The sequence below is a fragment of the Gymnoscopelus braueri genome (assembly GCF_963280865.1).
Source record: "Gymnoscopelus braueri genome assembly, chromosome: 5".
Lineage (NCBI taxonomy): Eukaryota > Metazoa > Chordata > Actinopteri > Myctophiformes > Myctophidae > Gymnoscopelus > Gymnoscopelus braueri.
In genome coordinates, this window is record NC_137606.1 from 33,268,265 (window position 1) to 33,290,799 (window position 22,535).

Consider the following 22,535-nt stretch of genomic DNA (forward strand, 5'->3'; position numbering starts at 1 on the left):
GTTAACTTCATGTCCATCTATTGGTTTTGTTCTTTTATTTATTTATAATTTCTTCTTATTTAACGAGGCTAAAGAACATTAAGATGCTCATTGCTATTTCCAAGTGGTCCAACACAGTCCGTCTCTCATCTATCTATCCATCCATCCATCCATCCATCCATCCAACTAACAATGTATCCATCCCTCTCATCAATCTGTGCGTGCATGTGAGCAACTACTCACATTTGGCCACATTCTCAATGTCAGCTGGGTCCTGCAAGATCTTGGAGAGTCCCTCCAGCAGCATGGCAGCCTTGTTGTAGCGGTATGCTATGTCTTCTGTCTGTTGGAACATCTCATCCAGAGCAGCTGACTGGACCTGGAAAATGCACGACAAACACCCCATAATGACTGAAACCATTCAGAAGCATTTTTCTTGAAAAGTGTGAGGTCGATGTAAATAATTGGTTTTTGGACATCTGATGCAGAGACCTTCAAAATAAGATGATAATGATTAACAGATGAGCAACAAGGAGTATGAAAATACAGGATGATGTGTTGGGTAACAGGACTCTGCATCACACACATTGTTGTTATCTAATATACACAACAAGCAAGATCGGAGTGGCATGAACCCTAGTCAACAAACCTCAACGTAAAAGTTCAAGTAAATAGCATGCAAAGAAAAATTATTAATTGCTACAACGTAACTAGGATACCAGGTAAAAATCAAACCTAGCATATGCCTGAACAACATGCTATCTAAATAACATACTTAGCATTTGTGGACAAGCAAACTGTAAATAACATACATATAGCATAATATGCTATACGTATGTTGGTATTATGAGAACAAGTAACCAACATACATCTGCATAGTATAACTAGAATATTTTATTTGAAGGTATGTCTGACGTATGTAGCTAGGACAGAGAGCCAGCAAGGTTCTGTAAGCCTCCATACAGCTTGGTGCTTGTTAAAATCTAGGTTCAGTATTTATGTCTTAATAAATTTGGTCGGAACCAATCAGAGCACTATTCAAGTTCGTCATATGCCCTTGGCCAGACTAAAGTCAAAACGACATCAGAGTTTTCTATCTATCTGCTACATCTGTCATTTTGATATGATTGGAACGGAACTGTCCCCGCATGGGGCTGCATTATGGAAACTGCTCTTTGATGTAATCTGAACAGGGAAAAATAGATTTTAAAACACTTGCAGTTAATGTGTGGTTACATTTATGTTCTAATATCTGATTTATGTTCTAATATCTGATAGCATCATAATATCTGATCGAAAGGCGGCCACGTACCATTTCCACTGCGTGGTTATAGATGAGCTTCTCAGCTGTGACGCTGTTGATCTCATCGACGAAGCGTTGCTTGTCTGAGAAGAAGTGGTTGAGCTTGTCGGTGAGCCGCCGGCACAGAGAGATGCAGCTCTTGTAACGCTCGTTCAGGCTCTTCACCACTGTCAGGACAGAACTCCAGATTAAATCATCATAGAATAACATAACAAGTGTACAGAATAACACTTCTTATAATCCACGCCTAAGTCATGTTGAGATTTTATTCCTGTCCTATCTTCTAACCTAACCTTCATCTGCATCTACCATGACTGAAGCAGAGATTGACAGGTGACATCATTGAGCTAAAAACGTTCATCTGGTCAGTCTAGTACAGTGGTTCCCAAACCTTTTAGCTTGAGATCCAAAAGGGGACCCAAACTATAGTTAAAATAGCTGATCTACAAGCTCACAACGTATCGCAACACGTTGTGTAAGCTTGTAGATCAGCTATTTTCACTAGGCTACTACTTAAAAGTTTCTTTCTTTTTTTAATATGAAGTTCTTTTGAAAAGTATGTTAAGGAAACACTGGTCTGTGTTTCTCAACCTTTTCAGGCCGCGACCGCCCCAAAATAATCATATTTGAACTGGGGGACACCCCCACAGCCTGACAAGCACTTGTAGGAGTTGAGGCATTTCATTTTGTTTGACTCGGTTCCAGAGATAAATATTGTGAAAATAGCAGATCTACAAGCTCAGAATGCCTTGCAACGTGAGGCATTGTGAGCTTGTAGATCGGCTATTTTAAAGATTTTCGCCTCTTTCGTATATTATTTGACAATTTGGTCAATGTTTGACCAGTTTTTATGGTACAGGTTTTGTTGATTACGTTTGATGCAGTAATGATCTTATTTCTTTTCTTTCTTAGGTATTAAAAAGATCTTAAAAGTCCTTAAACTGTCACTTCACTATCCTCTGGGGACCCCCCCCCAAAAAAATCATGTAGGTTGAGAACCACTGCTCTAGTTCATGAGATGATCAGTTGTCTGTAACATTTTGTAAGTACTTTTATCTGTGAAAAAATTGTGTCATCCATGTAAAATACGAGTTTTCATGGAAATTGCTCAGCAACATTAGAAAAGCAGATACAATGGTGAAAATTGTTAAAATGATGTGAACCTTTCCCATCCATATTATCATCTTTAACATTTTTGGAGAAATCAGCTCAGTATATAATACTTTGGCATCTTTGCATGTTGCAGTTTGCTCACTTCAAAACTGCTGACGCACTGCATTTGAAAGAAGTTTAACAATATCATTTCAGAACTGCTGCCCTTGCAGAGTACAAATGATCCCTACCGAGCTGTGGAGTCTGTGGACACATTCCAAACTGAAATATCTTTACCTTGTTTGACAGCACTAGAAGGATTGAGCTGGGCTGATTTGATCTGAGCCTTGGCCAGATGGAGGGAAGAGGCCAAGAGCTGAGCCGCCTTCATGTACAACACCAGCTGTTCCACCTGCCTGAAGGGGGCAGCAGAGTCACACTACAATCAGTATGTTCACAAATAGAAGCGGTTTGACTTGGTCATAGTTGCTTCCTGGCCTCACAAAAAAATAATCACAAAAGCAAAGTGAGAAATAGTCAAACACAAACCTAATATAGAACAAGAAATCTCATCATGGGGAGTAATATATGCATTGCAGGGCCTGTGTTAAATAGTAATTCTATTCTACAATACACACATTGATTTGTACTCTGCCACAGAATATATTACTTTTCCTTTTCAAGTTATTCTAAATTTGATTATGTAGTTTTCCTACAGACGATGACTGATAAGACCAGACAGATTATTAATTAGGTAAAAGGGTAAATCCTTTGACAAGGAACAGTATTTGTATAGTCGTGTTCATTTATTTTCACACACCCCCACTCCCTGCTGAGTTGGCTGATCTGGTCGACGACCACACTATCCTGCGGTGGGTAGAGCAGATATGCAGCAGACATGCCCAGATCTGCTCCCCCGGCGCGCACCGCAGCGATCTCCAACACACAGTCGGTGAAGGACAGCATCATCTGCAGATGTCGCAGTGTGTCTGTGTGTTCACGCTGCAACGAGAACAGATTGGACTTTTTAAGTTAATGTGTTACTCATATGTTTTCTGGCTGATACTGGAGTTGTTATTGAGCCTGTAAGTTGTACTCCAATTCATATCGCGCACACACACACACACACACACACACACACACACACACACACACACACACACACACACACACACACACACACACACACACACACACACACACACACACACACACACACACACACACACACACACACACACACACACACACACACACACACAGATTCTCTTTCACTGTCTCCTCTCCTTCCCTTCCCTCTCTCGCTCACTCCCCCCCTCCCTCTCTCCTCTCTGTTCCTACATCTCTTTCTCTTTCCCTCCCTCTCTCCTCTCTGTTCCTACATCTCTTTCTCTTCCCCTCCCTCTCTCCTCTCTATACCCATCCAATGCTCACCTCCATCAGTGTTTCCTCAGGCAGCTCTGGGGCCTCAAAGGTGATGAATCCTTCCAGGCTGGGTGGAGACGATCCATAGGGGACGTAGCGCAGGCTGCTTGGGCCCCCTTCTGCGACGGGCCCCCCGTGACCCCCGCCTCCCCCACAGCCCCCTGGGGGCGAGGTGCCAATCGCCATGCCTGGAGGAGAGCCCACATACACCCGCCCGCTGGTGGAGCACAGGGAACCTGCTGAACTGTTGGAGCCCACTGGGGAGAAAACAAGAATGTTTGGTCATCAAACCCAGGGAGTTGCAAACTACATTTCCCTGCAATTTTCCAACAACAATAACAAAGGAACTGAATTGAACATGATCCTTTTCAACTCTGGAATTTGAAAATATTTGTCTAGTGTTTCAGGTTTTTGCTGCATTTCAGTATATTCATATAGAGCCAGCAGGAAGATGAAGTAAGAACAAGACAGAACGTCCTCCATGAGAGAAAGGCAGAAGAAGGGAAAGTCACCCGGCAGCAGGAAGGGAAGGCACACAGTGTGCAGTACAGAGAGGACACTTTATCCTTATCAGCAGTTCTACAGCCAGTGAAACCAGTTGTTATTTCAAGCAACTTTAAGCAGACGTGCACGTGCTTATTTTGTGAGGAGCTCACATAAGGGTTAGCTTAGCTTAGTGGGTGACCTAACCCTAGGCCTGGTGGGGCACAGCCACTGGCGGAAGTGGCACGTGGGTCTCACCTGAGGTGGTGCGTGGCCTGGTGCCCAGGTGGCTGCAGGTAGGGGGGGTGCTGCTGTATGGCGGCGAGCCCACGGTGAATAGGACGGTGCGGGGGCTCGCCGCCCCACCCTGAACCAGCGCGCACGGACCTGCAGGGGCTGGGGGGAGGGGGAAGGGATGAGGATCTGTCATTCAACACACTCTCGGCCACTAGAGCAACTGTACATGTGCAGAGCCGCCATGCGAGGGTGACAGCCATGCACAAGAAAAGTGTCACAAAACTGTTTAATGTGCGAGCTTTTCATCCCCTTTTAGTGAGAATACACATCCGACAGCCATGATGTTGAACAGCTAGCCAAGTCAACGTCATAAATGTGAATACTCTCCAGACCATGTGAGAGAAAGGGTGGTTAGTTAGATAAGAAAGGGAGCAGACAGCGATGTGTACCTGTGTCCATAGGTCGCTCTGTGTTCAGGCTGTCTGTGCTTCCCTGATAGGGTTGCCCACCCAGGTTGATTCTGATTGGCTGTTCAGACAGACGGCCGGTGCTGACGGACCTGTGGAGAGAGCACAGAGAACGTTAAAGGATGGTTCCACAGAAGACATACGGATCATCCCTAGGAAAGAGCTGGGTGTTGACACGGTCAATTGTCAAATGTGGACTTTATTGACCCTTTAATAACCCTCATTGTTCTACTAATACTATGCATTTGGATGTTGTGTAGCAGTGGCGGCTCAGAGTCTCTGCCTGATGATCAAAAGCCTAATATCTCGCCTCATCAAAGGGGAATTCCCCTTTAGGCTATACTAGTGGATAAGAGGCGTTAAAGTTGCATCTATTGTACACCTGTTCACCATGGAAGGGAGTCCCCTCTTTCCTTCCCGAGGTTACTTCCTTATCTTTTTCTATCAAGGTTTTTTTCTTAGGAGTTTTTCCTTGCTTGATTGAGGGTCTACAGACAGGGAGTGTGTTTTGTTTTCGTTGTTAAATGTGGGCACGTAAAGGCCTTTGAGACTGTAACAATGATTAATGTACAAATCAATTTGACTTGACTAGACTACAAAGAGAGAGAGGGTGAAGTGTGTCTGAGTGACAAGGGTACAGAGAAGCTGAGACCAAGAAACCACGATTCTACCCTTAGACTTAGCACACACACACACACACACACACACACACACACACACACACACACACACACACACACACACACACACACACACACACACACACACACACACACACACACACACACACACACACACACACACACACACACACACACACACACACACACACACACACACACACACACACACACACACACACAGGAAACAGGAGGAGCTTTTTGTGTGGGCGTCCTACCTGCCAAATGTGGTTCTGCTGCCTTCAGGAGCAGCCTGTCGTCCGCTGGGGTAAGGGGTGCAGTGGTGGGCGCAGACGTCTCGGGCATCCGGCAGTGTCTTGGCGGCTGTGGGGCTGTCAGCCAGAGCCATCAGGTTACAGGACGCCTGCGTTTTGGGGATTTTGAACGGCGCCGAAATGGTCTGAATGACAGAGGAAACACAAATGAGCATAGGAGGAAACGGTTATGCATTTATTCATGCTAACGTCTGTAGTTTGTGTTAGCACCACAGTTGTTAATTCACACTATTTCTGCGATGAAAATATTTTATCTGGAGTGTAAGAGTGCAAGTCTTCCAGTTAACCTAATAATTATCATACTTCTATAACATTGAGTTCATTTCAGTTCAATCTAATTTTATTGTCCCTCATTCACCTTGGAGCAGCATCAATCAAAACAACAGTAAGTACAACAACAATAGAAGAGACAATAAAAATGAGACCAAAAGAACATTCAAACAAACTATTCAAATTCCTACGGGCAAATCATTCTGGTAATGTTGCTGGTAACCAGTGGTGTAAAGTAACTAAGTACATTTACTCAAGTACTGTACTTAAGTAAAATTGTGAGGTATTTTTACTTTACTGAAGTATTTCCAGTTTTCAGTACTTTTACTTCTACTCCACTAGATCTCAGAGGCAAATATTGTACTTTACTCCACTACAATTATTTGTAAACTTTAGTAACTGTTACTTTGTAAAACATACATTAACCACTTTAGCCATGGCTATTTGAAAATAGCCGATTTACAAGCTCGTTGTGAGCTTGTAGATCTGCTATTTTCAAAGGATTTTAATACATTTGGAAAAATGGGATATTGTGCATAATGTGTACTTCTACTTTTAGTACTTAAGTATATTTTGACACCAACACTTTTGTACTTTTACTCAAGTCAATTTTGAATACCGGACTTTTACTTGTAACAGAGTATATCTACATGGTGGTATTGATACTTTTACTCAAGTAAATAATTTACTTTTATTTTTTTAAAGTACTTTTTCCACCACTGCTGGTAACAACGTTAGCTAAAATATTAGCCTAACCTTTGTGGGTGATCCAATAATGGTGGGCAGAGGGGACTTCTGGAGCCAGTCAGAGGTGCGTGGGGAGGAGCCCAGGTGCTTGGTGGGGGAGGTTCCCAGGCTGGCGGGGCGACCTAGCTGGGGGGAGTGACTGGCAGAAGGGTAGTTGGAGGAGGAGGGGCCATGCAGGGGGTCCGACATCTGCTTGTGAAGCTTTTGCCTGGTCTGGTAGACCTCCGTCAGCGTGGGGGAACTCTGTAGCCGAGCACCCAACAACTGGGATGACGGGATGGGAGAGCCTGGTCGAGGATGGGGGGGGGGGGTTAGCAGTGGATTGAGTGAGCTGCATTGAATATTGTCGCTGTCGGGCACAAACCTTGTATCTCCGTATTTCAAACTTTTAATATATTTCTAATGCCCTGCTTCGTCATACCACAGTGTCACACAAAGGTAGCAGAAATAGCCCAGACTGTTCAAGGTTCAAATCAAAGCAAACCTTACCTAAAATGTATCGGTTTCATAACATGCAAAAAATGATCAAAAATACCTTTTAAAACATATTTTGGAATTTGCCACTTAAAATATGTTGGTTTATTTAGAAGTATAGCAAAATGTACAAATCACCACTAGATGGCACTAGAGTCTGCTAACAACCACATTTCACCCACTTCCAAACAAAGTCAAACACAGCAACAGCAGGGAGAGTTACAGTATTTTATGAACCTTCACTTCACTGTTGTCAGCAGAATAGAGAGTAGAGAGACAGGCGTACTTTCTAGGTCACAAAATCTATGGAAAGGGTTATTTCTCTGGGCCATGGCTATAACAGGCAGGCCACGGTGCGTCTCAGGAGCAGGACATGTAGCAATAAGAAGAAAACATGTACTGGAGCACACAGGCAGTTAAAGCCTTTTTTATAGTGGGTGAAGACCAATGTTTCGATTGTTACATCTTAATCAGAGTCATAAAATCAATGTTTGGGTACTTCTGTTCTGACAAAGTACAGCACTGCAACCAGTCTGATGTAATACCTTTGTTTTCCTGACAGACAGCAGAAACTACTGCTCTGCAATGTCTGTCTGTAGCAGTTACCATGACAACAAACCACATGACACAACAAACAGAGGCACCTGTGAGACATGAATGTGCTTGTGCATATATGATTGTCTGTTTGTCTGTTTGTGTGTGGCATGTGTTCATAAAACACCAGTAGCCTAATGTTTTAAGAAACATTGACTCACTGGGGATTTGTTAATAATAAACTGCTGATAAAAAGCTACAGAGAGAGAGAGAGAGAGAGAGAGAGAGAGAGAGAGAGAGAGAGAGAGAGAGAGAGAGAGAGAGAGAGAGAGAGAGAGAGAGAGAGAGAGAGAGAGAACAGAACAAAAACAAACTGAAGCCTTATGACAGCTGCTGCTATTATTGTCTCAGCAGAAACAGTTGTTTATCTTGTGTGCCTGACGTCAGAAAGCTGTTTGCATCCTGGCATCTTCACGCTCACTTTAGTCAGTGGCATGACTACATGTTAAGCTGCCATTACACTAGCAGTGACAAAGTGACAGGCTACAATTCATTTTCAATGGAAGTCAGTTTCATGAAGCTACAAACTGACGCCCGACAAAGCTACAAAAAAGTTGAGCTGGCTTCAACTTTTGTCAGCACTCCAGTAACACAGTGAAGCGTCAATCAATCATATGATTTGGTTTCACCATTTCCACTCTCCTTCACCCTCCCCACAATTCCTGCTCTGTTCCATAAATGGAAGAAAGAATCATTCTTGCCGTTAACCAGTTCCCTGTGCTATTTAACCTTGCCCTTTTCATTTGAGCAGTGTGGCTTAAGCAACACTTCAGCGGATACTTGTAACTTGTGTCGCTGCTTGTGTGAACGCAACATTTACATATATATATAATTTTCTTGGGTCACACCTTGGTGTACTGACAACAGCCGTGTGAATATGATCAATTAACAGTTAACTGCTGTCTGGATTTACTGGAGGCCCGGCTGGTAAACTCACCTCCAGATGAGCTCCGACTGCGAGACTCATGACTCTGGGGATGCCCACAGCAACAGTGGCCGAGCTGCTCGGGGATGGTGCCCACTGGGAAACACACAGACACACCACCTTTAGCTGCTGTTCCAACATCACATCAAGCATCACATCATCTGACATTCACCTCAGGTTGCATTTAACCATCTATTTTGAGCATGTCAGTATAAGCAAAATAAAAATCAGTGAAAATAGAATATCTACAATGCTCTCTGCCGTCTGGAGACGGACATGTCAGGACATGTCCTTACCGAGAGGAGAGGGAGAGTAGGGGCGGGAGCTGCCTGTGGAGAGACGTCGGCCCACTGTCTGGGGGACGTCGGCGGAGTTGGGGGAACCAGATGACGCCTTAGGGAACCCCATGGGACTGGTGTTGGAACGCCTCACTGTGCCAGACCTGGACAACAACAACAACAACAACAACATGTGAAACATTCATATTCACCACAACATACAACTGAAAACTGGCGTCTGTAACAAATACCCCACAGAAAATAAATAAACATGACCAATCACAGTCAATATTGATGTAACGTTATGGTTTCTAAGAAATTTAAAATAACTTTCAAGGAATGTCTTGGCTTCAACCCGCTGTGTGTTTTGCTTCGCTTTCTTTCCTGTTGCAGTCCACTTCCCCCAGTCGTCTGAATACAGACCTCAAACACAGCTGCCTGTACACGTGAGAGGCAAGCGTTTGCTAATTACTGAGCACTTTTGCATTATGGGATTCTTTCTTTCAAAACAAAAAGAAAAGTCACACTTAAATTGAAATGTATTCTATATATATTTTGTGGCCCTGGAAACACAGTTGAACAAATTGTAGATGTTTTGTTTTGTACATTCTGAAACATGAATGATTTCTTTGCTGAATGGAAAGGAGGGGCAGGTGTCAAGGCCTGTGATCACAGGAGAACCATAATCCTCAAAGCAACATATGGCCACAGAAGAGATTAGGGTAAAAAACTGGGAGGTGGAAACACACACACAATACAATTACCGTAAACAATGCTGCAAAGCAAGCCACCTCAGGTAGAGAGCACAAAAGAGGTGCTAACAGTAAAAACACCTGTTCCCCGTGGCCCTCTCCTATTTCTAAAAGAAACAGCCTGTTAATGGGAACCCACAACAGAGCTCATCTCCTGAATGAAGCCACCCCCCCTGTACCATCTGCTTCAGTTCCTCCACACAGCAACATCTTGGCAGTTGAAGGCTGATGCAACCTGAGCAGAAGTTACCTTATATCTGATGAAATAAGCGGCTTTGATGTGGCTACAGAACTTCTACATTCAAACCCAAATGAGTCACGAGACACATTAAGAACAAAAGACCTTTAATGACTGTAACTGCCAAGGGGGTTGGGCCTCAGTCATCCCTTCACCCAGACGAAAGTGTGACGTACCTGGGAGAGCCGTACAGCGTGGTGGTTGGGCTGCTGGAGAGGTTCTGCTTGATGCGCTGGTAGTTGCGCACCTGGGTGGGCACTGGGATGGGGGTGGTCTCGGCCCGGGGTGACACCATGGCGGTCTGGCCTGGCGTGGGCTGCTGCAGGGGCAGAGGTCTGACAGGGGAAAAGGGGGAGAAGAGCGGCGTTAACCAGTTGTGCCGCGGCTGGTGCCTCCACTGCTGCACCACGTTCGCAGGGGGCTCAATACCCATTCCCAAACCCTGCTAGTCCACTACGGTCGTCTTGTTGTGTAGAGAATGGATGAAACAATGATGATAACAAGTATTGGGGGGAAAAACTGAACCTTCTATGTCCTAGAGGCACTTGTTTTCATCAGAGAGAAAGCATTGTGTCAACTGAGTATGCTCCAGAAACTAAAGTTCACCCCTGCTTAAAAAACAAAAAAAGGAAAAAGAAATAGGGCAGGCTCAGTTACAAAGGGGGCCGGGCTTTCATGTAAACACACAAGGGGACAACCAATGAGGCTCAAGCAAGCCTGTGAAAGGTGGTAGGAGGCAAGGGGAGGGCCATAACAGCTGTGCTCTGGGGGGATAGCCAATGGCACGTGCTGGGGCGGTCCCCTTCTGTTTAACAGACACAGGGAAGGGGAAGAGTAAGGAACAGGGCTCATTTACATTCCTTTGTTATGTTAGCTGGTACAAAATGTTCTTGACCAAAAAGTCACCTCTGGTTCACCCATAGGGGGGGCACACAACAAAAAAAACAGGGGGGAAGTGGCAGGGTGTGCAAGAAAAGAGTCTAGTCTTATGTAATGAGCTGGAGTTGAGGGAGGATCCAGATGTAGGAGTGAGAAATACACGTGATAGAGACACACACACACACACACACACACACACACACACACACACACACACACACACACACACACACACACACACACACACACACACACACACACACACACACACACACACACACACACACACACACACACACACACACACACACACACACACACACACACACACGGCAAAGAGCCATAAAGAGGTTCCTTTGTTTAATTCATGAAGTTCTAAGAAGTGAATAAAGTCGTTGTTATCCACACTGTAGAACAGAGCAATGCCCACCAGGTAGGCAAACCACGTTCAGCAGAAGGTCAAGTGAAAAAGTCAACTTTATTTGTTCCCTCCAGGTGGCTCCAGGGTTTATCGACTGAAACCAAGGTTTATAGGAGTTTTATACGAGGCTTCCTCGCAACAAAAGACATTTTGTAGGTCAGACGGGCTGTGTCTTTAGAGAGCAGACTGGAGAGAGGCAGATATATAAAGTGGCAGAGAGAGAGAGTGTGTATATATATATATATATATATATATATAAAATACAGTAAAAGAAAAAAACCTTGTCTTGTTTCTATGTTTAAGCTATTTAATTTTTATTTTGTACCTACTACTTTTTTATTTCACATTTGCTCCCATGCCAATAAAGCCCCTTTGAATTGAATTGAATGAGAGAGATAGAGGGAGAGAGAGAGAAAGAGAGAGAGAGAGAAACTGTAAAGCCAATGACCTGTTTTTTAACCATCAGCCTGCTAGGGGGATGGGAGCTCTTGCCAACCTACTGCTGTCCTCTCCTCTCTATAATCATTATCTTTTCTTATGACCATTTCTTTCATTGTTGCTAATTGCTATGTCCTCATTCATCACTGGCAGCTGCTCTCTCTTTCTGTCTATCTAGCCTCTTTGCACACAGCCTGATCTACTGCCTGCAGTACCTCATCCCCCCACCTCTCTCAATCTCATTCCACGGCCTTAGTTCCCCTGCTCTGTCTGGTTCTCTCCTCTCCCTCACTCCATCCAATCGATTAGGGTCATGCAGAGATGAGGATAAACAAGTCACTCAGGGACATGGATGTGATTCACAGGATAAGTGTGTGTGTGTGTGTGTGTGTGTGTGTGTGTGTGTGTGTGTGTGTGTGTGTGTGTGTGTGTGTGTGTGTGTGTGTGTGTGTGTGTGTGTGTGCTCAGAACAGGGCATGACTCCTTTGGCCCAGAGACAAGTTGGCACCTTACCAAAAAGATCATGCCGGTGTGTGTGTGTGTGTGTATGTACGTGTGCGTGTGCGTGCATGTGTTTGTGCGCGCGCGCGTGTGTACGTGCACACTCTTGCTTGTATGGTTTGCTCGATTACATGACTGCTACAGATTTATTATTATCAGGAAAGATCATTTATAAAGATTCATGAAAGATTCAAGAAAATGGGAGAGCGAAAAGATGCAGACAGAGTGAAAAGATGAAGAGAGCTATTTTTATTTTAAGTTATCTTTACATAGCTATAAATACTGCATAATGTACATATTTTTAATAGCAAAAGCAGTTATTCTGCATTCTGTATATTTACATACCGGGATTTGAAATTGGCGTGACGTTCCCTGGGGACTCCAAAATTAAATATAACAGTAAATTGCAGGCATCTCCCAATTCAATTCAGACTCAGAGTGGCTTCATTGGCATGGGAGGCATGCATAAGGAAAATAATAAAATCAGCACATATTTGTTTCCACTTTTGATCCAGCACCCAACCTAGTAGGTTACTTTGGGATGTGCATGTCTTTTTGGCTTATACTTACAATGCTTACATAAGGGACGTTAGTTCTATGAACAAACTGTTCTATCAATAAAATGCTTAATTAAAAACAATGCGGGTGTAAGAGATTCACTGATAAAAGCTCTTGTATGCATCAGGGTTTCCTCTAGGTCTTTGTTTGGCTGGCCAATGTGGCCTGTTTCTAATTTACCGGCCAAATGCAAAATTTAGCCACCATAAACATCAAACTTGTTTATGGTATGTAAATTTAGCATTTGGTGCATGTTTGCAGATATGATCGCTACACCTCTTCCCAATAGTGCCTCTTAACACCACTTTAACAAAGATGCACTTTGCTGTTCCTGCTTTGTATCCTATACCATAGTTTCCTAACGCATAATCGTACAATGGTGTCAAAAGGCTTTGCCAAAAGGAACAGAAAATAGTCAGGAAGGATGAGTGACAGATCTACAAGCTAACAACAGAACTTCACGTTTTACACTGTGTCGTGTGGTGTAAACTTGTAGATTACTCTTTTTGGTATGCAACACTGTCGTACTATGGTGTATAAAGTGTAGGCTGAGCATGTTCCAAGCATTCCATTTTTCCATACATAATCTGCATTTTCTTTTACTGTTATGCTTACTGCTTGATTTTAAAATGCCAAGGAACTCAATTGCCTGCAATTTGTTAACCAAGTTCTTCCATCAGTTCTCTCCAATACTCATTAACAGAGTCACTGTGACATGTTATACATGTCATACAACTTTGAGCTGCGATATGAGTTTATCTGAAGATCATGGCTTGGCTTTATCACGTACATTAGCCAACTGCTACAATGTTATCAGTGTATTGACTGATCTTTTATTGCTCCATGTTTCATGTTGGTCACACCATTTGTATGAAATCTAATTGTGTAAGAAAGGTGGCAAAGGATTTCTGTCTCACTGCTACAGTACAACTCAGGCCTTTGTGTGTGTGTGTTTGTTAGTGATGTGTGGTCATGATCGATCCGTTCATAAGAACTAGTTCTTTGCCGTGAGCGTGAACGAACACGTTCATGACTCGAAACTGTTGCGTTCACGGTTTCGTTCATGCCCCCCTCCCCCTCCCCCGCACACCGCACACACGACGTGCGGGCTGTTATTCCTCCCGCGACAGACAGACCATCAGACAGACAGAAAGCTGTGCTGTAGAGTTTTCCAGTATAGACATGCATGCGCATTGCTATTTGAATTGAAATAAGAGGTAGCCTACTGTTGTTCCTGGACAAAAGACAGATAGTGTTAGCACCACATTTAAGTATCAAAAGAAATAAATATGCATGTTCCTAGACAAAGGACAGATAGGTCAATTAACACGTTTTATTTTGAGTAGAAGATGCAAATAGTATGCTACAGCTACTATTCATGAAGTTAATAGTAGTTAAAGACATGGTTAGAAATCGATAGTCATGTGAGTGTACTGACTTGGGCTGCTTTGTATACAATTATTATTGTTATTATAAATAATTATCGACAAATAAAAATAACTTTACATTATATATTGCAGTAATTTATTACTTCTACACATTATTACAAAGAAGATGGTGCAATTAGATCGTGAATGACAGTGCTGTGTTTCTGTACAGACTGTGCAGTCATGTCAGTGGGATCAGATGCACACAGTTGCATGCAGTTAGCGTAGCGCATCGCATACGCTCCGCCGGGACCGGAAGCGCTACTGAACGAGAACGTGAACGAATCTTTGCCGTGAACGTGAACGAAATCGTTCGTTCACCGAAATGAACAGTTTTTCCCACCACTAGTGTGTGTGTGTGTGTGTGTGTGTGTGTGTGTGTGTGTGTGTGTGTGTGTGTGTGTTCGTCTGTGTTTATTGTGAGGCGTAGGCTGAGGCTAACATTAATATATAAATAATAAACAAAAAAACTGCCAAGATGGCCAGCGATATTTTTATTTAAGGGCCATACATACATAACACCCAATAAAGGCCTGTCTATTTGTGCCAGACTAGATTTTCAGACATTTTTCATTTTCTTCAAAACATACTTTTTGCTACTACTCAAACAAATCGGTACACATGATCTCTCAAGTCATGTGATCAACATGAATCAGTCAGACTTAACATTCCGATTTGCTATGATTGATTGATATGGTTGATAATATGATTGTTTGTGGGCCTTGGGTAGCAAACTCAGCCTGGTAGAGATCTGCGCTCCGAGGAGCGCACATTTCTAGTTTGTTAACCCATTAAAACCGGGAAAGCATCTGTGTCATTTTAGATTTTAGTGTTAGCTATTCAAAATAGCAGATATACAAGCTCACAGCGCATAACTTCATGCCACACTGCAAGCTTGTAGATCTGCTATTTTAGAAAAATCGTGAACATTTGAGCAAATCATTGAATATATAAATGTACACGAACATTTTTAACTCAAATCTTTGCTTCTGGGTGTCCGTGGAACACATTGTTTTTAGATGGGGGGTCCGCGGCGGCCAATGATACAGATCTGAAGATGGGAAACTAATTTATTAATAGCAGCCGCATGCTGTTCTACGGGGAGCGACCATAAACATGTCTGCATGCCATTCTACACAGAGCGATCATATACATGTATGTTGTAGCTATAAATTAAGACGTGTAGCTATAAAAACTATGTTGTAGCTATAAAAACTCTCCCCTGTCAGGTGATAAGAAGGTCAGTTGGCTCTCATGCATTGAAGGAGGCATGAGCTCGGCCCTGGCCTCCCTAGGTTGGCAGAGGGAAGGTAGTGCCCAGGATTACATAGACAATTGCCACTGGGTGTAAAAAAATGGGGTAACAAAATCATGGGATAAATTTTTGTAAAAAAAATAAAAATAAGACGTGTTGAGAGAGACATGAACTTTAAATGTACGAGTTAAAGAAGTAGGCTAGATAAACTTAGAAATAGAAGCCGAGTTGAATGGTGGACCTATACATGCAATTGGAGCCTCACACACACACACACACACACACACACACACACACACACACACACACACACACACACACAGTGGTTGAAATGGCATGTGGCACTGAGTCATATTCGGTTTGTTTTTAGCCTCAAACCTCATCTAATCAAAGCCTGTGACCTGTTTTCACAATGCTAGCTATGCTGACTCCAGTGTCAGTAAAAGGTTACAATACAGACCTACAAAATCGCATTTACTTGCGTATTTAAAGTCTTAACTGTGTGACATCCATTTTAGTGGACACATCTGGTAGCTCTGTTGTCTGTTAGAGCTGCGATTCCCAGAATTCCAAAAACAAAAACTCATATTTTGGAAAGCAACATCTACATGTATTTATCTAAAATAATAGATAAATAAGTACATTTGCTTGCATCATTTTGGCACAAGTGTCCAGGTTAGACACTTGCCAATAAAAATGTTTAAAGAAGTTGTCAAAAAACACATTTATATGTATTGTGAAAAATATACCAGTGAAAGATTATATCAGAAATAACTTTTGTTAAAAGTTAAAAGGTTACACAGTATGATTTTAAATGCATTTTTTACACACACACACACACACACACACACACACACACACACACACACACACACACACACACACACACACACACACACACACACACACACACACACACACACACACACACACACACACACACACACACGTTGCATGCTCACTTGAGAACATCCAACAGAAAAGGAAAGTGGCATATGCAGGTGGGTTTGGTCTGTGAGCAGTGTGCTCACAAGAATGGCCGTTGATTACCGGCCATTCTTTGGGTTGTTTATTCAGGGTTATTTCCTGAGCGGTGAAGGTACAGTGAATGTAAGCATCATGTGGTAAAGCTATAGTTGTACACTCACCCTCCACACAGGAGGAACTCAGTGGACGCCCGACGCCCCATTGCTCCCATTGGCTGGTCGTCTGATGAAGAAAAGTGGAGAGAGATTACAGGTGATCATTACACTTTGGATTACAGGTGAAGTTGCAATTATGTATGCCGTTTGTCCAAACTAAATCTTCCCTTACAGCTACAATGGCATAAAAAATAAATAAAGATGGGATAAGATGTCCTGGTTACATGCTTCACATAAATAATTAGAAACAATGGTTCTGACATGTGCAGTATACTGAAGCCATCACTCCATGGGCAAACTATTTAAAAAGATGGATCTCCCTCGAGCACTTGGCACCATTATTGTTAGTGTTTTACTGCTGTGCTTTCTTCAGAAGCAACAGCTTTGGCAGAATATAGAACTCCTGCATTAATTAAACAGGCGAAGGCGAGCATTGCTGAAACTGCACGTTGATGGAGAGGTTTATGGCCTCAGAATCGTTCCAATTCTGTTAATCTTGCAAATGACGGTCGTCTTGTACAAACTAGGGAGCTGTGCTGGAAATAGGGTCATCTCCGAACAGATTTCAAAAGCTTTAAAAGACCCTTTTCAAACAGAATGGTCCGGAATGGACCAGTTTATCAACATTGAGGGTTACATGAAGCAGTTTTATTCAGAATGGGTCATTATTCAGATTATTAGTGGAACAAAAGGCACTGTTGCTGCCATTCAGAATGCCAGCTAGATAAACTGCAGGAACTTTGTTATGATTTTTGCTGCATGGACACTGTACATCCCCAGCCACTCTCACCTCTTTGTGTGTGTGTGTGTGTGTGTGTGTGTGTGTGTGTGTGTGTGTGTGTGTGTGTGTGTGTGTGTGTGTGTGTGTGTGTGTGTGTGTGTGTGTGTGTGTGTGTGTGTGTGTCTACTCACAGCTCTCGGTGGACAGATGTGGTACCAGCACAAAGTCATCTGTGTCACAGGAGGAGTTCTTGCTACTGGTGCTGCCGGCAGACTCTTTAGACAGCTGTAGGTAGTTCGGCGGGCCGAGTGGGGGAGATGACAGAGTGTCCTCAGCCAACATCTGCATGTCAGGGAGTGACTGGAGGAGAGAGAGAGAAGGAGGAAGGAGAGGAGGGAGGAGGAAGGGAGGAGAAGGAGAGGATTAGGGCCTATAGGGACCGCTGGACAATGCAATTAAGAGACCAGATGCAGCAGATCTGCCTGTCAAACTAATGTAATCACCTTGTTATAGAGAGAAATCACATCCTGGGAAAGTCATTTCCACTGCTTTCACACGACTACTAAGCTGAAGACATGGCTACTGAGATTCTGTGCATAGTAAGACAACATGCATACTAGGACACTCCAAACTGAGATATGAGCACAGATCTGTACATTTTAAATATGCCAAATAAATCAAATCTATGCTTATTCCTATTCTGTGTATGAAATTCACAGAACACATAAAACACAACAAACCGAGTCCTGTTTGAACAGCTGTGCATGCAAAAGATAAGTTTGAAGGTGTTTGTGTTTTGAACTCACAGGAGGGGAGTTGTAGCGGACACAGGGTGAACCGTCTGTCACTGGGTTGGAAGAGGTTGGGACAGGGACAGGACACGCTGGGTGGGAAAACACGATGAATTTGTCATTAGAATGTATAACTTTTAGCTGACACTCGTATATCCAGAGTGACTGTCGTGAATCCTTCCTGATCTCCCTGTACACATTCATTCGTTCAGTTTGCTCACTTTTTGGTCACTAACATGCCATGTTATCACCTCATTCCCTTCACCTGGGTTTCCCTGCCCATTTCCCCAAGTTCACTTGTTCCTTGCCAGATAGTTTTTTTTGTAATATGCTATCTACACGGTATGCTGAGCCTTCTAGTAGTTACTACCTGACTCCTCAACCTTCCTGTCTGATTCCATGGATCCTGATACTCTGCCTGATCCATATGTTAACCATATTAATTCTGGCGTCCCTATGTTGTGCACATTTTATAATTATTATAAAAATTATACTCTACAAGCTCTCAACGTGTCGCATTGTGACATGTTGATGTCACAATGATTGATCTCCTGATTGATCTACTGTTAAGTGGATTAAACCTTGCAGACTTTGATTTCTTGCCTGATCATTTCATTTCTGTGTTGTGCTTGTGGATTCTTACTCGATAAGTCACTGACCCTTATAGCAACGGTCAACGCTGTAGTCGACGGTCAGTCTAAGGTCGAAGTAACATGAACCTTTGTCAACCAACAACCGTGTGAGTGGTTGAGTAAATAAAGTGCAAAGAAAACAAATATGTTGTACAAAGAAACTATGACAACAGGGAGACATCAAACCTAGCATCTATACAGAACATAACACTTTGTGATTTCTGTATTTAGTTTTTACTCTAATGACCTTTTGTACAGCACTTAACTAAACATAACTAGCATCTGTCTAAATGAAATGACTCAAATCTATCTATTAATAGTCAACAAGCAAGATATACAAATCGAATATACAAATATAACATGTAATCATTTGTTAAATCTATCACTTTTACAAGATACATACAGCACAGGAGACGGATGTTTAACATTATTAGGTTTGTTTCCTACTTACATTTTTTGATGGCAGACGATGGATCTAGGAAAGGATGGCTGAAAAATGCATCTGCACAGGTGGGAATAAATGAGAAAATTAGAATGATAAAATGCTACAGAAGTGATGCGGCTAAAATCTGTCTAAATCAACCTGTGTGTGTGTGTACTGTATATACTACAGCATATACTGTATACGTGTACAATGGTAAAACACATACCTTCTACGAGGTAAGGAATTAGTGCTGTCGTATGTGTACTGTGTAGTGCTTTACATAAGGCATAAAAAGGAATTTGCAGCCATGGTTTTACTTTTTCTCACACTATCAGCAATAAACACAAATTTGTCAGGAGTTGCGTATTGTGTAAGAGCACCATGGTGACTTAATTATGAGTAATTGTCTCTAGACTATGGAACCAACAGGCACGAACCTCTGTCACTGTTATTCAGTTACAGTAATTATAAACACCAAACTCAATACTAAAGTGCACAAAAAAAACAACAACAAAAAGAACCAAACATTAAAGCACATAGAGTTTGCTTCACATAAACTCATCTAGACTGCAGAACCGACAGGAACGAACCTCTGCGTGTGTTTGGTAATATGGTCATTCTGAGTTCTATACCATCACTTTAGGAAATGAATCGGTGCTCACCAAAGTCCATTCTGTCCTTCTGGTTCCTCTGCAGGAGTCCTAACAACAGGTTGCTGAGAGGCGGGGACGTCTCCCGTGGGATACTGGGTAACCGGGGCATGAGAAGATGAGAAGTACATTATTCATTGTTTAATTCTAACTTCATTGAGAGCTATGGCTCTTCAAAGTAAAAGTCATTTTCCTGAGCTACAACACATGTTTTTCTTGACTTACACAGGTTGTAGGCTCTTGTTTTTCTCATAAAACATCCTCAGGTCCTGTGGACTGTTGGCCTGCGAAGGTGCAGAGTTATTAGAAATATGCACTCACATGCAGTATGCATAAATGCAAGACAAAGCAGGTGCGCACACACGCACAGAGGACGCACACACATGCGCGCACACACACACACACACACACACACACACACACACACACACACACACACACACACACACACACACACACACACACACACACACACACACACACACACACACACACACACACACACACACACACACACACACACACACACACACACACACACACACACACACACACACCCCTCTTCAAGTACCAAGTACAGTACCAACCTGGAAGGGTGGCTTGCCAACCAGACACTGATAGATGACTGTTCCTATGCTCCACAGGTCTGCCTTGGCATCATAATTCTGAGACATGATGACCTCTGGGGCCTGGAAAGGAAAGTGTCAGGATTTCAAATTTCAAAAGAATAAGCAGCTACAGTATGTAGCACACTACTTAGCTAGGGTGCTATTTGAGAATATGAAAATACCAATTCAAGAGCGGAGACTTGTGGTTGCTGTGAGGTTGAGTGTGAGTAAGACACATATTCCAGGAATTGTACATAATGATTCAATTCAATTCAATTTGATTAAAGTGTCAAATCACGTTCATCAAGTTGTCTCAAGACACTTTTCATGGTTGTGTTCTGTCCTGTACTGGGACCCTGAATAAAATGTTCTTTTGGTTCACTGTACATTTGACATTAACAAAAAAATGCATTGAAGGGCTGATTACCCTGATTTGAATCATAGACAACGGCAATGATTATGAAGGCACACACAAACAGAAAAAGGACACACACACACACACAGACACATTCATTTACCATATACATGGGTGAGCCGCACAGTGTGGCTGCCATCATGTTGCTCTGCAGGTATCGTGCGAAGCCAAAGTCAGCTGCAGGGCAGACACATGAAACGAGACAGTCAGCACCTCAATGTTATTAATAGCAACACTCCACTATTGTTTGAGTCTCGCCACTCCCAAGGAAAGAGGCTAAAAACAATGGAACAAACCATAAAATATGGTCAATCACGTGCTCTATAGCTACCATTGTGCATTTCCAAACAAGCGGTAAGTGACCTTGAATGCTATCGATGTTGTAGGCCAGGGCCTGTTATATATGGTCCTTGTATAACACTGGACAGGTTGTGAAATACTGTACAGTCTACTGTACATGATAAAGTTGTATCATACTGTATATAAACACGCAATATAACGTATCATCAATCAAATAGGTTAGAACTACTATACTTAAGTTAACCAGACATTTATGGGAAGCTTTTGTTTGGCTTTGAGTCACCTATTTTGATGCGGATGCCACTGATGCCGGACTTCTTGCGGCCCACATAGGACAGCAGAATGTTCTGAGGCTTGAGGTCACGGTGGATGATTCCTTTGCTGTTGAGGATGCGCATGGCAGCTGATATCTGCTGCAGGAACACCCTCAGCGTGTCCTCTCTCAACGTCCCCTTGGCTGTAGGACAGAAGAGAGGAGAAAAACATCACAACCAACCCAGCATACCATTGCACAATACTGGGTGCCGTAACCATATGTTTGATAAATTCTTCACTTTATAACATAATGTATGTACTCAAAATGTTCCAAGAGGTAGTTCATATTACAAATAAACAAAATAAACTTCTTCCATTGTTTACCTTTATTTATATTCAATGTCTGGCTGCTGTAACAACCTCTGATCTCCTCGCATATTTTTTAAGAATGTCATCTTATTTTATTTAGGCTTATAGAGGGATGAAAGCCCTAACTGAGACAGCAATACTCGCTAAAACCTCTCATTAAGATGTATCCATTTGTCCTGACCCATGACTTGGACATTCTCCCTAATAACTGTCATGAATGTTGGATTGACTCAGTGGTTTCCTGCTCTCTAAAGGGCAGCAGTAATGACTTGCTGAGTTTGGTTTGTTCTCAGCCACATAGTGGAGAGGCTAGATGGAGTATTACGACAAATGCATTAAGCAAATGCTTATGGAAATGCACTGCAACCAATCTCTCTGCATGCTCAACATTTACACAATATTGTTTTAATAAGGCTGAGTTTGCATATTACTGTTCTAAGTTAACTTAATGCTGGGGGAAATAAAGGAAATGTTAGAGCTAAAGTACCTGGCGGCCAGTGGTAGTGAAACCATTACAGTATAATACCAGT

At 42.7% G+C, this 22,535-nt stretch overlaps 1 protein-coding gene across 2 annotated transcripts in view; it reads right to left on the reverse strand.

Annotated features, from left to right (window-relative positions):
* Nucleotides 1-22,535, reverse strand: part of ulk2 (unc-51 like autophagy activating kinase 2) — a 52,056-nt gene that overhangs the window by 3,654 nt on the left and 25,867 nt on the right. Inside the window, exons 6-26 of one of the 2 annotated variants that reach the window (XM_080428682.1) lie at nucleotides 21,665-21,838; nucleotides 21,185-21,258; nucleotides 20,646-20,747; nucleotides 20,284-20,342; nucleotides 20,071-20,153; nucleotides 19,436-19,486; nucleotides 18,368-18,444; nucleotides 17,753-17,921; nucleotides 16,847-16,907; nucleotides 10,396-10,554; nucleotides 9,248-9,393; nucleotides 8,964-9,047; nucleotides 6,968-7,245; nucleotides 5,885-6,066; nucleotides 4,969-5,078; nucleotides 4,541-4,678; nucleotides 3,809-4,056; nucleotides 3,195-3,376; nucleotides 2,672-2,790; nucleotides 1,292-1,449; nucleotides 223-358 (exon numbers count right to left, since the gene is read on the reverse strand). In XM_080428682.1, the coding sequence (XP_080284808.1) occupies nucleotides 223-358; nucleotides 1,292-1,449; nucleotides 2,672-2,790; nucleotides 3,195-3,376; nucleotides 3,809-4,056; nucleotides 4,541-4,678; nucleotides 4,969-5,078; nucleotides 5,885-6,066; nucleotides 6,968-7,245; nucleotides 8,964-9,047; nucleotides 9,248-9,393; nucleotides 10,396-10,554; nucleotides 16,847-16,907; nucleotides 17,753-17,921; nucleotides 18,368-18,444; nucleotides 19,436-19,486; nucleotides 20,071-20,153; nucleotides 20,284-20,342; nucleotides 20,646-20,747; nucleotides 21,185-21,258; nucleotides 21,665-21,838 (2,790 nt within the window). The remainder of the gene's footprint in view (nucleotides 1-222; nucleotides 359-1,291; nucleotides 1,450-2,671; nucleotides 2,791-3,194; nucleotides 3,377-3,808; nucleotides 4,057-4,540; nucleotides 4,679-4,968; nucleotides 5,079-5,884; nucleotides 6,067-6,967; nucleotides 7,246-8,963; nucleotides 9,048-9,247; nucleotides 9,394-10,395; nucleotides 10,555-16,846; nucleotides 16,908-17,752; nucleotides 17,922-18,367; nucleotides 18,445-19,435; nucleotides 19,487-20,070; nucleotides 20,154-20,283; nucleotides 20,343-20,645; nucleotides 20,748-21,184; nucleotides 21,259-21,664; nucleotides 21,839-22,535) is intronic. The other variant, XM_080428683.1, reaches the window with a different exon arrangement.